This window comes from Delphinus delphis, chromosome 3 (genome assembly GCF_949987515.2).
Source record: "Delphinus delphis chromosome 3, mDelDel1.2, whole genome shotgun sequence".
Classification (NCBI taxonomy): domain Eukaryota; kingdom Metazoa; phylum Chordata; class Mammalia; order Artiodactyla; family Delphinidae; genus Delphinus; species Delphinus delphis.
The window spans coordinates 2,188,158-2,205,010 of record NC_082685.1 but is presented as its reverse complement, the minus strand read 5'-3'; the positions used below and the strand labels follow the sequence as shown (position 1 = coordinate 2,205,010).

The following is a 16,853-nucleotide window of genomic DNA, read 5'->3' as shown; positions in this document are numbered from 1 at the left end:
TGTTGGGGAAATGGCCTGCGGGGACGCCGGACGTGGGCTTCTCGTCTGAGTCCCCAGCGTGATGACAGCCCCGGCGACAGAGTGCCCCCTCTCAGCCATGATTCGGGTGCCCGGCCTGTGCTCCGGACTCTCCCTGGGGCCCCTGTGCACGGGGTGACCACTGCTAACCCTAACCCCAAAGTGCTGGACGTTGGGAGGCTTACATTCATGCTGCCCAAGTTGGGGGTGGGAATGGCGTGCGGCCACATCAGCTCCACCAAGAGCTGCAACGGCGGGGGCAGAACAGGCGGGGGGGAGTGGGGAACCGTGGGGGGCGCCCGGGCCGCCCCTCCCTGGCCCACCCGACCAGACATTACCGGCTGCCTCCTGCGGTACAGGAAATTCTTCCAAAGCAGCAGCATCAGCTGCGTCCAGGAGGCCATGGTGGGAATGGACGGGAGACAGGACTGAGGGGTCAGGCTGAAGACGTACTGTGCGGCTGCGGGCAACTCCCCGTTCCTCTCTGAACCTCATCATCTCTCTATCGCTCTTCTATTCCTGGAAGCTCTGCTTAGAGCCGAGCAAACAGTCCACGCTAATTAAAGGGGCTCCTGTCTCCCCAGAGGGGCGGAGTAAGCCAATGGGAGCCCTGCCCGAATCCATCCTCGCATCTCATTGGTTGAGGGGCCCAGGGCTGCAGCTGGGGGCCCAAAGGCGATCAATTAATCCTGCAGGTGGTGGAGCCTAGGCTTAACTCTCTCCTCACCAGGCTCCACCCTCAGCCCTACTGGTGGGGCCTCCAGGTCCCGTCCCCCAGCCTCATCCCTAACCCGGGGAAGGATTCCCTTCCCCCACCCCACCCCACCCCGCGCTCTTCTCCAATGATAATAGCAACGAGTATTTTACACGACTGGCTGGAAGAGGGGCCACCCCAGGCCCCCAGAGAGACAGGCAAGTTACCCAGCTGGAGGCAGGGCCCCAGATCTGCCCTCCCCTCACGTAGTATTCTTCAGCTCAGAAGACCCACAAGATCCAGAAAATGAGTAAAGAGCAGGGGCGGCGCCTGGAACCAGCGATTCCTGATCCTGTTCTTGCTTGGAACTGTCCAGCCTGGCCTACTTCATCATTGTACAGATGGGGAAACTGAGGCCGCCAGAGGGGCAGGGAGTGGACCCAGGACCCCTGACTCTCACTCCAGGACTCTCCTTTACAAGTGGGACCTACGGGGAACAGCCTCTGTTTCTGTATTGGTAAAATGGGGCAGAGAGCTTAGCGGCGTACTAATGGGGAGAGGGGCTGCAGGTGTAGGTTGGTGAGTCTGATGCTCATACCTCCCCGTGGAGACTTAGGGATCAATTCTGCCGCACCCAACACTCCCCGGCAGGGTGTGAAGGTGAGTAACAGTCTGGAGTCGGGCCTCACCCCTGATTTCCCACGGAATCTGCCTCCTTCCCACCCATCCGCACCCCTGCATCCTCGAGTCTCAGGGCCTTCCTCTCTCTCCGGGACACTCCCACCGTTCCAGCCCCCAACTCTTTCCTCCTTCCCTCCGCCCGACAGCGGCTGGGGAGAGCGGCTCCTTTAAGAGGAGCCCTCGGGGCTTCCTTGGTGGCGCAGTGGTTGAGAGTCCGCCTGCCGATTCAGGAGACTCGGGTTCGTGCCCCGGTCCGGGAAGATTCCACATGCTGCGGAGCGGCTGGGCCCGTGAGCCATGGACGCTGAGCCTGCGCGTCCGGAGCCTGTGCTCCGCAACGGGAGAGACCACAACAGTGAGAGGCCCGCGTACCACAAAAAAAAAAAAAAGAGAAGACCTCGCAGCGGGCGCGGCACCGCGGCAGCGACCTGTACCTGGCGTCCCGCGTCCCGGCCAGGCCCCGCCCCATCCGCTCCCATTGGCTTCCATAGCCGCCACTCAGAGGCCGGGCCAACCGGAGCCGCGCGCGCCGACGGGGGAGGCGGGGTCACAGCCGGGCCGCGCCGAGCCGGGTTTCTTAAAGGGATCGCTCGCCTCTTGCTGCAGCACCCCAAGGAGGAGGGGCGCCCGGCTCACCCCACGCGGGTTGGCCTCCGAACACACCGGCCAGGCCCACGTTGCATAGCCGCCTGCAATACCGCAGCTCCTGGTCTCAGGAGGTCCCTTTCTCCCCACTCTCCCTCCAGCCCTAGCCAAACTCGCCCTAATACTCTGGGACTCCATTTGCCCATCCAGAAAATGGGGGTTCGACTAGAGTCATCATTTGTTCATTCATTCATTCCACAAACATTCCTCGGTCCTTACAGTGGGCCAGGCGATGGCAGAAGGGGGAGGGGGCCCTCAACATCCTAAGATTAGAATCTTGGGTCACGATGGTGACCCTGATTTGGAAGAAACCTCCAGATGTTTCCCTCTCCAGAAAATTGGGTATATTTCACAAGGTCCTAATGAAACAAGTGTGTGGATCCACAGCTCTGGAGGTGCTGGGAAAGGTGAGAAGGGTGGGAAGGGCTCCATGAAAGGAGAGTTTGGGGGCTTCCCTGGTGGCGCAGTGGTTGAGAGTCCGCCTGCCGATGCAGGGAACACGGGTTCGTGCCCCGGTCCGGGAAGATCCCACATGCCGCGGAGCGGCTGGGCCCGTGAGCCATGGCCGCTGAGCCTGCGCATCCCGAGCCTGTGCTCCGCAACAGGAGAGACCACAACAGTGAGAGGCCCGTGTACCACAAAAAATAATAATAATAAATTAAAAAGAAGAAAGGAGAGTGTTGTTGTTGGCACTGGGGCTTTAAGGATGAATAGGAGTTTGCCAGGAGGGTACTCTGGGACGAGTAAATGCACAAAGGCCTGGAGGCTGGATGAAGCCACCGTCCTGAGGACCTACTTACAGGTTTGCCCTTTGCCCCACCCCCAGGTCCCCCCCACCCCCAGATCCCAGGACCCCAGAAGGTATCCAAGCCAGGCACCGCCCCCCAGGCTGTCTTGGGCACCAACTCCAGCACCTTCATTTCCGAAAAAGAGGTTTTATTTCCTTTGGTCCACAGTCGGTATTTCACATTATTTCTTGGTCCCAGGGCTCCTGGGCAGGGGCTGGTCCCCGGGAGGGCCTCTGGGTGGGGGTCCCTGTGCAGTATTTGGTGGGGTGTGGGGACAAGTATGGGGGTTTCTGGCTTTGCCTCAACCACTCAGAACTGCACTATCCTGCCTGGGCCTCAGTATCCCAACTGGGCCCCTGGCAGGGGACAGGGCCGGTGGTCTGAGGGTCCTAGGGAAATCCAGTACCTCACGAGGCCTAAAATATTTTGGGACTGTGGCCTGACCTTCTCCCAGTAGCCCCCTCCACCATCCCCCTACCATTCCCCTGAAAAAAAAAAAGTATTTTCATTTCACTAAAACGGCCTGAAACTTCTGTGGGTACAGAAACCACAAACTGATCGGCAGAGAAAAGAGAAGAAGGGAAGAAGCAACCGGAAACCACTTGGGGTCGGTCCCCCTCCCTGCCCGGGTTTCGTCTTTCTCCCCTGCAACTTGGCCCAAAGCCTGTTAGGAAACATGCCTGGAGGTGCCCTGGCGGGGACCCCCACCCCACATGCATCTGGATATGGCCTTCACCCCTTCTCCCCAGACCTTCAGCTGGCAGCACTCAGACATGTAAGAAAAACAAGACAAAAACACAGAAAAACCCGAAAACCCGGATGGGGCAATGATGGGAGACAGCCCGCATGGGCGCCTCAGTAGCCTGCCTCCTCCTGGTAGTAGGGGGGGTACCCTGGGGCCTCCCCCGGGTCTGGGACATCTCCGGCAGCCGCTGGAGCCCCATCGGCCGCTGGGCCTTGCGGGCAATACTTGGGGTCGTATATCTGCCGGCCCAGGCCAAATACCTGGCCGCTCTGATTGGCGCCCTGCGTGTAACCCATCTGCAGGGACATGGAAGAGTTGTCACATTTGTCTGTCCCCAGCTTGGTGTCGTAGATGTGCCGCCGGGTCCCTGGAGCCGTCATGCCCACCTGGAGAGAGAGAAGCGGCGTCAGGGAGGGAAGAAAAGGGGAAACAGAGGCCCCAGAGAACTTCCCCTAAATTCTCACACCTTTTCCCACCTCCCTGTCTTTGCACTCACAGTGCAGACTCCTACAGATCCTTCCAAGCCCTGCTCAGAACCCTCTCTTTTCTGACTCTGTGCTGAGTTGATCTGGTGTTTGGGTCCAGCTCTCTCTCCCTGCCAGCCAGGAAGCTCCCCAGGCTGGGGCTCAGGCCTGCCAGGACCTGAATGCTCCAAAGGCATCACACTGATACACCAACATAGCAGGAAAAGTGACAACTGCAGGGTCTAAAAATATCAGAGCTGGATGGGCCTCTGGGCAAAACTTTGAGGGAAACTGAGGCACAGAGCTGGTAACTTCCCCTGGGACACACAGCAGGCTGAGGCAGAGTCAGAGCAGGCACGGCCAGAGGGGTAGGAGGGAAACCCAGAGTGGTTTTCGGCGGGAGATGCTCTCAGCAACAGGGATGAGCCCTCAGGGTTTGGTAAGGTGGGTGGGGGCCCGGGGGGACTGGGGAGGCCCACCTGGCTGGCACACTTGTTTGTGCCCATCTGGAGGCTGATGGTCGAGTGGTCCATGGGGGGCAGGATATGGTTCTTGGGGTCGTACAGATGCCTTCTGGTGCCATACGCCGTCATGCCTGACTGGCTGGCACATTTGTTGGTGCCCATCTGCAGGGACGCAGGTGGGAGAGGTCAGGCTGCCCCCACCAGGCCTCCAGACCCTGCCCCGAACTTGAGGGGCTACCAGGCTGGACAGGGCCTGGGTCGCATCACAAGCCCACCACCCACGCACCCTGGGGCTGGAGCAGCCGCGCACCCACCTGGAGCCCGATGACACACTGGCCCGCCTTCATGGTGGCATCATCAAAGTTCCGCTCCTGCTTTTCCGAGTATTTGACGCCGATGTCCACGCCACTCTGCATCCCCTTTGTCTTTGCCTGGGGGGAAAGAGGGGGTGGGAGTATCAGGGAGGGGCAGCCGGGTCCCCCCAGCCAGGCCCGGGGTGTGTGAGCCCAGGGGAGGCCCAGGTATCTGGCTGCAACCTGCCCCCCACACCAGCAGCCCAACACCTCGGGCTCAGCAGCCCTGTGGCCCCCAGCCTTCCCTCCCTAGGCAATGGCAGCCCCAGCCTTACAGCTGCACAGGCCAAGAATTTTAGGGGGCGTCATCACCTCCTATCTCTCTCACCTTCCATCACCTCCTTCTACCCAGCCCCAGCCACTCGGCCAGGCCACGGCCATCGTCTCTCCCCTGGACGCCTGTCCCCCACTCCTCCCTGGTCTCCCCACCTCACTACCCACGTGGCAATCACAGGGGGCTTCTGAAAGCACCGTTCAGAACACAATTCCCTGACATGAAAACCTCCTCCTCCTGAAACATTGTTCCAGCCCGTCTTGGTCTCTGTTTTAGACCCTAGACATCGGCCTAACGCTTTCTTCTCCTTCAAGGCACTTCTCACGATTTATAATTTGTAAAACAATGATTTGAAGAGCAAACCCTAATGGGAACTCTGGGTGTTAAGGAGATGTCCACGGAGGTTCACTGATTATGTAAAGTAGGGGGGGCTGTGCATGAGTGGGGGCAGGGGGTAGACGGGAAGTCTCTGTACCTTCCACTCTGTTTTGTTGTGAACCTAAAAATGCTCTAACATAAAATTTTTTGTAAATAAAAAAAATGGAGATTTGTTCGTTGTCTGCCCATAAAGGGGTTGACTGTGTCTGCCTTGGTCACCCTTGGATCCAAAGTGCCCGGCGCCTCGTGGGTGCTCAGAAATCTTTGTGAAGGAATGAATGAACAGCGTCTGAAAATCCCCGCCTGGCTCGCTGTGTTACTTTGAGCAGATTGCTGCCCCTCTCTGGGCCTCACCTTCCCGGCCAGGGCAAGAAGAGACACCTGCACCTGTGTTAGATTCCCACTCTCAAACAGGTCGTTGGCCTCGAACAGGTCCACAGGGTTCATGCCGTAGCTGACCATGGCCTTGATGAAGTTGGAGAGGTTTTCTAGCTGGGAGGAAGCAGGAAAAGGAGAGTGAGGGGCCTCGGTCTTACCCCCCCCCCGTCAGATGGGGTCCCCCAGCCCCATCCTCATTCCACCCCCCTGTCCCTCACCTGGTGCCAGTTCTGCATGGAGCGGTTGATCTTAGGGACTGAGCCTGGCTGCAGCTTATTCATGAGTCTGGGGGGGGCATATGGGATGGTGGGGAAAAGGGAACCTCCATTAGTGTAGCAGGACTTCAGAGACCCAAGAGACTAATTCATGCCTTCCTGGCCAACCTCACTGCCTCTCCCTGGGCCTCAGTTTCCCCTCTTGCAATCCAGTCTTCACCCACCAAAGATGTAAAGATGCCAAAGAGTGACAATAACCAGCACTGGGAGTATAGTCCAGAACCACCAAGTTTGGGGAGTGAATCTGGGAATTTCCATTAACATTTTTAAGGTGCAAACCATGGAATGTGAACCACGGCTGAATAGGGTGCAGCAAAAGAAGGTCTTCCAGAAATGTTATAGGCTCTCCCGAGAGGATGCTCCACATTAGAGATCCTAGACAAAGCAGTAACACAAGAAAAAGGAAGAAGAGCAAGAAAGACCAGAGACCCATCAGGAAAAGCAAGCAGGCGTCACACAGCACGTGGAGCGTGACCTCATTGTGCAGAACAGTCAGGGTGATGAGCATATGCGGATACACGCACTCACGTGCATAAGATGATCCCATCCTTCAGACCCTTCTGGAAGTCGGGGCCGATGGAGAGGCCAGTGAGTCCCTCGATCCAGCTTCGGAGCTCTGCCTCCTTCTGAGGGTCATATTTGGATAGGAGCTGGAGGGGCAGAGGGCACAGTGTTGGCGTGAGCACATACCCAGCGGGAGCCCAGTGAAGCTCCTAATGCGGCAGGGCCCAGGGCTCCAGGGGAAGAAAAGACCGAGGGGCCTAGAGGTCCCCACGCCACCCAAGCAGACCCTTTCCCATCAGCACAGATAAACCACCCCAAATCTCTCACTGACAATCGTCGGGGCTAATCTACTTTCACTGGTGTCAAACCCCACAGGGCAGCCAACACGGCCCTGGAGGGATCTGCCCCCACGTCCGCCACCTCCCTGGTCTCCCAGCACTAGAGACACTGGCCTTTCCCTGTTGTTTTTAAATTGTGTTGAGAAACACACAAGAGGTACCATTTTAAAGCTCATTTTAAAGCTCATAAATCAGTGGCATTTAGTACATTCACCAGGTTGTGCAACCATCCCCTCTGTCTGGTTCCAGAATATTCCGTCATCTCAAAAGGAAGCCCGTCCCTATAAGCTGCCACCTCCCACTCCTCCCTGCCCTCAGTCCCTGACAACCAGGAATCCAGTCTCTGTGTCTGTGGATCTGCCTGTTCTGGACGTTTCCCATCAATGGAATCACACCCTGTGTGTCCTTCTGTGTCTGGCTTCTCTCACCGAGCATCACGGTCTCAGGGTCCATCCACGCTGTAGCGAGTGTCAGGCTTCACCCATTTTCATGGCTGAGTGATGTTACCGTGTGTGGAGGGACACGTGTTTAACCATTAACCTGCTGATGGGTATTTGGGCTGTTTCCACCTTTTGGCTCTTGTGAATCAAGCTGCTATAGACATCCATTTACGAGTTTTATTTGAACACTTGTTTTCAATTCTTTGGGGTATATACCAGGGAGTAGAATTGATGGGTCACAAGATAATCCTAAGCTTAACTTACTAAGGAACCACCAAACCTTTCTCTGCCCCTTGAACTGGCCACAGGGCCAGTTACTGCCTCAGGGCCTTTGCACATGCTGTCACTTTGGACTCAGATGTCTGCACAGCTGGGTCCCTCCCTTCACTCCAGCTGTAGCTTGGAGAGGACCTCCCTGACTACCTGGCTATGACAGCCCTCCTCATCCCCTCCACCCCCAGCCCTCCTTTATTTTCTTTCTAGCTTTTCTCCACCTTCTGCCATATGATCTATCTCCTAGCTTACGTTCCATCCTCACTACGAGCCGCGCCATCCAGCTCAGGCTGTCTCTGGATAAAGATGCTCATGGTCCTGCATCAGCGCTCACTGCTGTCCACAGACACAACACTCCCTGCTCCCCACGACAGCATCTCACAGCACCCAGGGAGACCCAGGACGGTGTGGTGTGCGGGCAGCCCCAGGGCGGCTCCCTGGAGGGGTGGGAAGAAGCTGAGGACCTGGCTGCCCAGCTGGGTGGGCTTCGACCCCAGACCCCTGCCCACCTTTACTCACGCCATCCCTGCCCGTCTCTTTTCCTCTCCTCTACACATCTGGAGGGCACAGGGACCCAGGGCTGCCTTTGCAGCCCCAAGTCCTCCTCCCAGCTCTGCCCCCAGCTCCCCGTGACCATGGAAAGTTTTCACCCTGTGCCTCCGTTTCCCCATTTATGTTTGAATTGTTTTCATAAGGCTTTCCAAACTTGGGCGCCGCTTCCTGCTTCCTGCATATAAAGCCCCAGATGCAGGACCAGGGCTGAGCCGCCCAGAGCACAGGGGCCACAAAGGCGGGAGGTTGGCCTGCTAACCCCATCTGCCCGGTCTCTGGCTCCCGCGGGTCTCTAGTTCCCGCGGGTCTCCTCTGGTTCCCGCAGGCCGGGGAGCAGCAGGGCTGGAGGAAGCAGAGGGTGTCATTATGAGAGCCGAGCTTGAAGCAGGCAGGCTGGTCTGGACGCCTGGCCCGCGTGCCCAGCTGGGCCCCGTCCCCGACGGCTCGCAGGGCCCAGCCCCGCCCGCAGTGGCTGCCCAGCCAGCCTTCAGCACATTCCTCCCCACCGCAAACTGCCAGGAATGCAGCCGCTGCCTCCCTGCTAAATCGGGACCAGCTGTTCCCAGTGGTCTAGGCCCCCCAGCCGGCCAGGGATCTCAGAGGGATACACTGGACCTCAGCCTGCCTCCGGGCCATGGCGGGGTGGGGGACTGAGGCCTGGGGGGCTGGGCAGAGAGGGCCCCGGGTCTCCCTCCTCCTCTCAAGCAGCTGGTAAAGTGGATGGGGCGTGGCTGAGAAGCCACAGGAACCTGGTTTCCAATTCGGGGGTGGCCCACCCATTCTCCAGACCTGCAAACTGAGGGCTGGTCACAGGGAGCCTTCTGACCTCATCCCCGACAAGGCAGCTGTCAATCTGGCTCCACGGACTCCATTGCAGGAAGCGGCCCCCACCCCGCTGGGGTGCTGTACTCACCCACTTCCTGCTGCCTCAGGGGAGATGCCTGCACTGCCAGGAGGACCAGTGACCATGGGGCAGTGGCTGCGGCAGGTCTGGGTTCGAGTCCTGACTGACTCTGCCTCTGGCCAGCTGTGTGCTTCTGGGCAGTTTGAGCAATGTCTCTGAATCCCGTGTGCAAACCAGGGGTCTTAGACCATCCTGGCGCTGGGTGGGGCCCGTAAACACCCCCCTCCTCACCATGGCATTATTGCTGGAGTGGGGAATTGTGTGTTTAAGGGGGAATCATGGGGAGCTTGCCCAGGGACCATGCTCAGTCCCTCGACTTCCCAAACGGGCTGGAAGGAGGCTCCTTGGGGCTCACAGAGGTGATGCGGAAATTCTCTCTCGTGTCTGCAGGCCCTGGAGTGCCGACCGGGCAGGGGCCTGGGAGCTGGCAGGGCTGTGTCCCCGGCGTGCCCAGGCAGGCTCCCGGCGGGGCGGCTGCCGCTGTGGGACCACACTCCCAGGTGTCGGTGTGTGCGTGTCGGGTGGACAGGGATGACACACTCCCCTTCCCCCTTCCGGCTGGATGACCCTTGCGGGTCAGGCTTAGGACCTCCCTCAGGGCTGGGATCATCCTCTGCTCCTCTCTCCCTAGGTGCGCTGACCCTGCTGTGTGGCCTTGCAGACGTGCCTGCCCCTCTCTCTGAGCCAGAACCACAAGTGCTTTCTTTAAAAGTGTGTCCCCAGGTCCCAGCCCGCATTTGCAAGTTACAAAACCCACATCTTAGGGTCACATTCAGGGGATCCCACGGGTCCTGCGGACGCCTTAGCTATCCCTTTAAAGTTTGTCAGACGGGGACAAAGAGAATGTGGAAAGGAACAGCAGGGGGTGCGAGGTGGAAGGCAGGCCCCCTCAACTCCACCTTCCCCCTGGGTGCCCCGCCTCCCAGGTGTAAGAGGTCGGGGAATTCCTGGGGGGGGCAACGGGCTTCTCACAAACACTCGGCCCGCCCCCTTCCCCTCCCCTCCCCTAAGCTTAAGTGGCCCCAAAAGCAGAAGTGGGGGAGGGGGATGAGAAGGGGGCCGCTGGGGTTCCCTCGGGCCTTCTCAGGCCTTGAAGCTCTGGAGGGGCCCAGGGCTGGGGGGTTGAGAGCGGTGGACTGGGGGCTTCCGGCGGGGGAGGGCTGGAGGCGCAGGGCTGGGGAAGGGGGTAGACCCAACCGCTCCCAGATGTTGGGGGCTGCCAGAGCACAGACCTCACTGCTTCCGCCGAGTTGGGGGAGCTTCGGGGGCACCCCCCAGAGGTTAGGAAGGAGGGCCGCCCCCGACGCTGGGGATCCGGCGGGTCGCCCGCCCTGCAGCAGCGGAGGGTGCGACGGGCTGGGCTGGCGGGGCGGGGGTGCGCCCCTCACTCACCCGGTTCTTGACCTCGGCCGAGAGCCCGTACGAGGGCCCCTTGTTGAACTGCGTGGAGCTCATGGCTGGCGGGCGCGGCGCCGCGGGAAGGGACGGGAAGGGACGGGACGGGACGGACGGCCGGCCGGGCTGGCAGGCGAGCCGGCGGGGGACGCGGACCCGGCGCCCCGCCCCCGCCGCTGATTGGCGCCCGGCGCACATGTCCTTATAAGGCCGCTCGGCGCCGGATTCCTGCGGCTGCGGGCTTCCTGAGCCCCTCAACCGCCCGACCCCCGCCCCGGCGCAGCACCCAGTCACCAGAAGCCCGGAGGGCCCCGCCCTCTCTGAACCCACGGGAGACTGAGGCAGGGAGGGACCGGGGCCCCGCACCGCCGAGACCCGGCACCCCTGCCCTCTCCCTGCTGGGAGCCCCAAGGCGGCTCTCTCACCCTTTCTGGGTCTCAGTTTACTCTTTTGCACGATGATGGCAGGGGGGAATGGTTGGGTGGGACCCTAATTCCCTTGGGACACTAATGAGGAACCCCCTCTCTGCCACTTAGAGGCGCCTCCCAGTCTAGGTCCCCTTCTGGGAACTCTCCTAGCTGGGTGGTTAGCAAGGGAACTAGGGCAGGCTCTTCAGAGGAGGGGCCATTGGTGCTGGGGCTTCGGTGGATGAGTCGGAGTTCGCCAGTCCAAAAGGGATTAGTGTTCCTGGCAGAACATGCAAAGACCTGGAGGGACCGTCAGTGGTTGAAAGCGTGTAGAGATCAATCTGATAGGTTGGGGAAGTAGGGGATGTGAAGGGGCCTTCAATTCTGGGCTGAGGGATGGTGGGGAATAGGGAAGGGGGTGAAACAACAGAGAGTTGAAGTCAGGAGATGCCTTGGGGGTAGGGCTGAGGCTGCCAAGGGAACCAGGCCAGGCACACACTTGGCACTCAACAGGAGCTGCCTGCTTGTACAGATAAATCAATAAATTAATAATAGAATAAATAAATTCATTTCTTCAGTAACTCACTCATTCATTCACACACCTATTCATTCATTCATTGAAAGCTCCCTGATGGGGCCTCTGGGCCAGCCCCTTGTTAGGCGATACTGGCTCCCAGGAGATCTTGGCTCTGGCCCTGTCCATCCCTGGGAAGACAAACCCAGGCATAGGCACCCCTGCTCCATGCAAGCAGGTACAGGACAGAAGGAGGGACCGGCGGTGGAGGAAATAGGGGAGGGAGTGGGTGCTCCACTGGAGGGGTGAAGGAAAGAGGCATGTAAGAGGGGATGTGGGGTGTGGGGTTCTGAAGCATAAGTAGGAGTTTGACACATTTGACAAGTGGCTGGTTGGGCTCTGTGAGGGCTTAGAGATGACTCACCCTGTCCTTCCCTGGGAGCACTCCTCCCTGGCACCCCACTCCCCGGATAGCTACTGACTTTCCCTGACTGTACGTCTCCCATTCCATCTATCTGAAGGCTTTCTTCAGGGTCCAAGTCCTAGCCAGGTGGTCTTGGGTGAGTCCCTTCCCTGCTGGGTGTGTTTCTTCATGTGTGAAATGGGAACCAGTGGTCAACAATGAGACAGTGAGGTGGAGTGTGGGAACGGGTGGTTCATCAGTGTCTAGGTGGGGAGTTGTGGGGGCAGAGGGCGGTTTGAGTGGACCCCTTGCAGGTCCTGCTGGGGCACGGGGGTGGGCAGGACTCAGGGTACTGTGGGGAAGGAGGCTCGAGCCAGTCCCCTGAGTACCTACTCCAGCCTGGGGTGGTCAGTGGCTGCCGGCAACACGCCCATGGTCCTCCTGTCATGCCCCGACCCCTGGTGCTTGTCCAGGGGGGCCACCAGTGACTCTCTAGGGACACCATCCAGAGCTGGGGGCCTCTGGACAGGGAAGTTGCACGTGACACCCGCTGATACTCACCGAGGCAGGCATACTCCAGTGCAGGGGCCGGCCATGTCTGGGGCGCCGGGCGGCTGTGGGGCCTCTGCAGGGCTGGACAGGAGCTAAACCACAGAAGACTGAGCCTGGATGATTCCAAACTTTAGAACCACCTGCCTGCCTTCCCTCTGGTGAACTGGACAAGCCCCCCAATGCCGTCAGGCCTCAGTCTCTCGCCTGAGAAATGGGCTTACCTCCCAGGCATTGACATTCACCAGGTGCCCAGAAAAATGCCTGGGACATTGTAGGTACCACATAAGTGCTGGGTGACGCAAATCTTGGCATTTAGACCAGTGGTGACCAATGGGACCGAGATGGCACCGAGAATGCCCTCCTGGGCCCTGTCCCGCCGGCTGTGCGGCTCCTGAGTCCTGGAGGTGTGGCTGGCAACGCCAAGGAAGGGAAACCTTCACTTTCCTTGATTTTAACTGATTCCAATTTAAAAGTGCAAACCAACACCGGATCCAGTTTTTGGAAAATGTCTGAGTATACGTGAAACCATTTGGGTGTGCACGCGTTTTCCTTTTCAGCGTCAGTTTTACGCAGTCGGGCTACATATGAGTGTCTCCGAGGAAACGTCAGTGTCGGGAAACAGGCCAGATTTCAGACACGGGACAGAAACAGGTGTGAAATACCTCATACATCATTTTTCATATCGATTACCTGTTGCAATGATCATATTTCCCAGATATCAAGTGAAGTGAAATATATGACCAAAAACTATTCTCTTTTAGTTCTTTAACATGAGCCAACATTTAAAATTCTGTGTATGGTTTGTCTTATTTTTCTACTGCCCAACGCTGTTCTGGACTGTGGGTCAAATTCAGATGCTATTTTTTTTTTTTCCGGTATAGCCCGCGAGCTAGGAATGGTGTTTACATTTTTAAGAGGTTTTTAAAGAATCAAAAGAAGAATACTATTCCATGACACATGGAAATCATATAATATCCAAATTTCCATGTTTGGACAGAGATTTATTGGCGCCCAGCTGTTTGTGTACAGACTGCTTGTGGCTGAGTAGTCCCTGGGCTGCAAAGCTGAAAATATTAACTTTTTGGCCTTTTACAGAAAAAAGCTTAAAAAAGAAAAAAAGAAAGAAAAAAGCTTATTGACCCATGGTCTAGATTCTCAGCCTCCTGGAACTCAAGAAATTCAGATCAGACATCCCAGATTTTGAAACCCTGGGGTTCCAAAAGCTTGTCATATTATAATTTGAGAAACTCCCCCAGGACCTAAAACTTACAGAATTATGTGGTTCTGTATGATCCTATGACCTCAGCGGCCCCCACCTGGGCCTGGGTTCCAATCCCCAGTCAGCTGAGGTAAGGGCATGTTGACTCAACACATGTCAAAATCTTAGGAATTTTGGCTTAGCCTCAGAACGTGGCAGGGAGGTCTGGGGCCTCTGCAGCTGTCCTCCGCCCTTGACCAGCCACCCTCTCCCCGCCCCCCCGCCCCCGCACTCACCTCTTTGTCCTAGACTGATACCAGGGAGACTGCGTTGGGGGTAGGGGAGGTGTGGAATGATGCAGGCTCACTGGGGGTGGATGTAGGTATTCTGGGGCAGGATCTCCTCCGCGATGGCAGAGGGACGTGGGCCAGGGGCTGGAGGACCTGGAGTTGCAGGAAACCCCAGAGCCTCAGCCTCCGGTGCTGGGCTATGGGGGTGGGGCCTGGCAGTCTGGGTGGCTGCGCACAGGGGCTGCAGGTGTGGTGAGGGGCTTGGGCCCCTTCCCTGCAGTGTCAGGGCTCTGAGTGAGACCCCGGAGGGTCCTATGGCCCCAACGATGCAGCGAAAACAAAATAACAGTAACAACAGGGACTTCCCTGGTGGTCCAGTGGGTAAAGATTTCGTGCAATGCAGGGGGCCCGGGTTCCATCCCTGGTCGGGGAACTGGAGCCCGCATGCATGCCGCAACTAAGAGTTCGCGTGCCTCAACTAAAGAGCCTGCATGCTACAACTAAGAGCCGGTACAGCCAAAATTTAAAAAAAAAGTAACAATAAAATCTCAAGCCTGTTAGGTCAGGAACCTCCCTTGCTCCCAGTCCTCCATGGCTGCCCACTGCCCCCTCAACAAAGGTGTCCTCCAGGCCCCACGCTCTCCCTTGCTCACTCTGCTCCAGACACGGGGGCTTCTCCTTGCTCTGCCGCTAATGATCAGCGCCAGGCCTGCCTCAGGGCCTTTGTCCTGGCTGCGCCCTCCGCCTGACACTCTTTCCACCTGGCCTGTTCACTGTCCACCTTCCAGCACCTTCTCAGTGAGCCCCAGCCCAGGCTCCAGGTCCCAATGCCACCCACACATCCCAAACAGGTACCACATGATGACCACAGCATCCTCCGAAATCCAGCCCATCTTCTAAATTCCCGACTGTGCCCAGAAGGGCGGGCCTGGGGTCTGGTCCTTCCTTGCGTCTTTGGCTTAGATTTGGAACTCTCTCCGCCCCCATCTCCCGCTATACTCCTTTTCTGTGATCATGACTTTCACTTGCTCTCCAGGGCCGCATGTTTCCCTGTGTGGGAGTGAGCACTAGACGGCGCTGCCCAACACAGCAGCTGCTTGCCACACGGGCCCATTTCCACACAAATTACACCAATAAAAGTAAAGTTTACGGGTTTCCCTGGTGGCGCAGTGGTTAAGAATCTGCCCGCCAATGTAGGAGACATGGGTTTGAACTCTGGTCTGGGAAGATCCCACATGCTGCGGAGCAACTCAGCCCGTGTGCCACAACTAGTGAACCTGCGTGCCACAACTACTGAAGCCTGCACGCCTAGAGTCTATGCTCCGCAACAAGAGAAGCCACGGCAATGAGAAGCCCACGCAAGGGAGAGTAGCCCCCGCTCTCCACAACTAGAGAAAGCCTGCGCACAGCAACAAAGACCCAATGTAGCCAAAAATAAATAAATAAAATGAATAAATTCATTTAAAAAAAAAGAATTTGCATCGATTGAATGCCTACCGTATGCCAGGCCCTGTGCAGAGCACTCCCTGTGAAACAGGAAGAGAATGATTTTAGCCTCCTGGTTGTGGTAGACCCATCCACCTCCAGGGAGTGGGGCTCCCACGATTATGAAAGCCGGCAGGTAGGTCTGGAAGGTTCTCTCAGGCTCCAGGTCACAGCTGAAAAGTCTCCTCCCTCCCTGACCACCCAGTGCAATTCAGAATAGGAACCCACCCCCAGGAACCAATACCCCCACCCCAATGCTCTGGGCTTTCTCAGAGGCCTTGACTGTGCCCTTCAGTGGAATTGTCACCATCGGGAACCAGACCAGATATCCACTTGACGGTCTGCCTGTCTCCTGTTGGTCCCTGAGCTCTGCTAGGGCAGGAACCGGTACTGCATTGGCCGCCGCTGTGTCCCTAACACCCAGTGCAGGCCCTGGGACACGAACGTGTCCTTCCCCAGGGTCAGGCATCCTCTCCCAGGCCCCTCGCCTCCGGCTCCTCCTGCCCTTCCACACTTCCTGCCGCAGCCCACCCCGCCTTGCTTTGGAGCAGGAGGTGGAAGCACCTGGCATACCGTAGGTACTCAATGAATGTTAGGTCCTATTACTACCATGGCTGCTGGGAGGCGCCGAGACGTTTCAAAGATGAGTGAGCGTGTATGTGGTCCAGACGAGGGACCCCAGGCCTGGGACACCGCGGGCGGGCACCCGGTGGCAGCCAAGAGGAAGGCAGGGCCAGGTACGGACCTTTCGTGACCCCACTTTAGCTGGAGGAGGCCTGTCCACTCCGTCATCCCCGAATGGCCGGGACAGGGGCCTGGCGGCCAGGGAGCAGGAGAGAGATGGGGAGGTGACCCACCTGAGCGGCCCGGTTCTCAGAAGGAAGAGCTAAAGTCACTAGGGCAGGGGTCCCCAACCCCTGGGCCGCGGACCGGTAGCAGTCCGCGGCCTGTTAGGAACCGGGCCGCACAGCAAGAGGTGAGCAGCTGGCCAGCGAGCGAAGCTTCATCTGCCACCCCCCTTCGCTCGCATTACCGCCTGAACAATCCTACCCCCGCTCCGTGGAAAAATTGTTTTCCACGCGCCGGAAAGGTCGGGGAATCGCAGCTGGGAGGTGGAAGAACAAAGAAAACGACCTTGTTTAACCTGTTTTGCTTGCGGCCAGGCGCTCAGGTAAACGCCCCAACCGACCCCAAGAGCGGAGAAAGAAGGAAGTTATATTGCTTTTTACCGTTCGGCGGAAGACGGGGATAAAACTGCAACCTTTAAAAACACCCAATTCGTGCATCTGCCTGGGTGGGGAAGGGAGGTTCTTAAAACACTCAAACCAAATTTTTTCGCGAGACTATTTAAAGGCCGGAAATTAAATCACTTTTCAGCTAGAACATCCTAACGTAATCTTATCTTCGGCATAGTTTTCCAGAGCGCCAAGTAAAAAACATC

The 16,853-nt window shown here is 57.9% G+C and overlaps 1 protein-coding gene across 2 annotated transcripts; it reads right to left on the bottom strand.

Moving 5' to 3' along the window:
- Positions 1–2,953: 2,953 nt before the first annotated feature.
- On the bottom strand, positions 2,954–16,717 carry CNN2 (calponin 2). Of its 2 annotated transcripts, none has more exons than XM_060007263.1 (7): positions 16,642–16,717; positions 6,686–6,807; positions 6,101–6,167; positions 5,859–5,996; positions 4,814–4,930; positions 4,515–4,661; positions 2,954–3,957 (listed from the first exon to the last, which is right to left on the bottom strand). In XM_060007263.1, the coding sequence occupies exons 1-7, from the start codon at positions 16,696–16,698 to the stop codon at positions 3,682–3,684; spliced, it is 924 nt and encodes a 307-aa protein (XP_059863246.1). In that variant the 5' UTR covers positions 16,699–16,717; the 3' UTR covers positions 2,954–3,681. The 2 variants fall into 2 exon arrangements, with proteins under 2 accessions (XP_059863246.1, XP_059863245.1); XM_060007262.1 differs by lacking the exon at positions 16,642–16,717 and adding an exon at positions 10,561–10,719.
- Between the last annotated feature and the right edge of the window lie 136 nt (positions 16,718–16,853).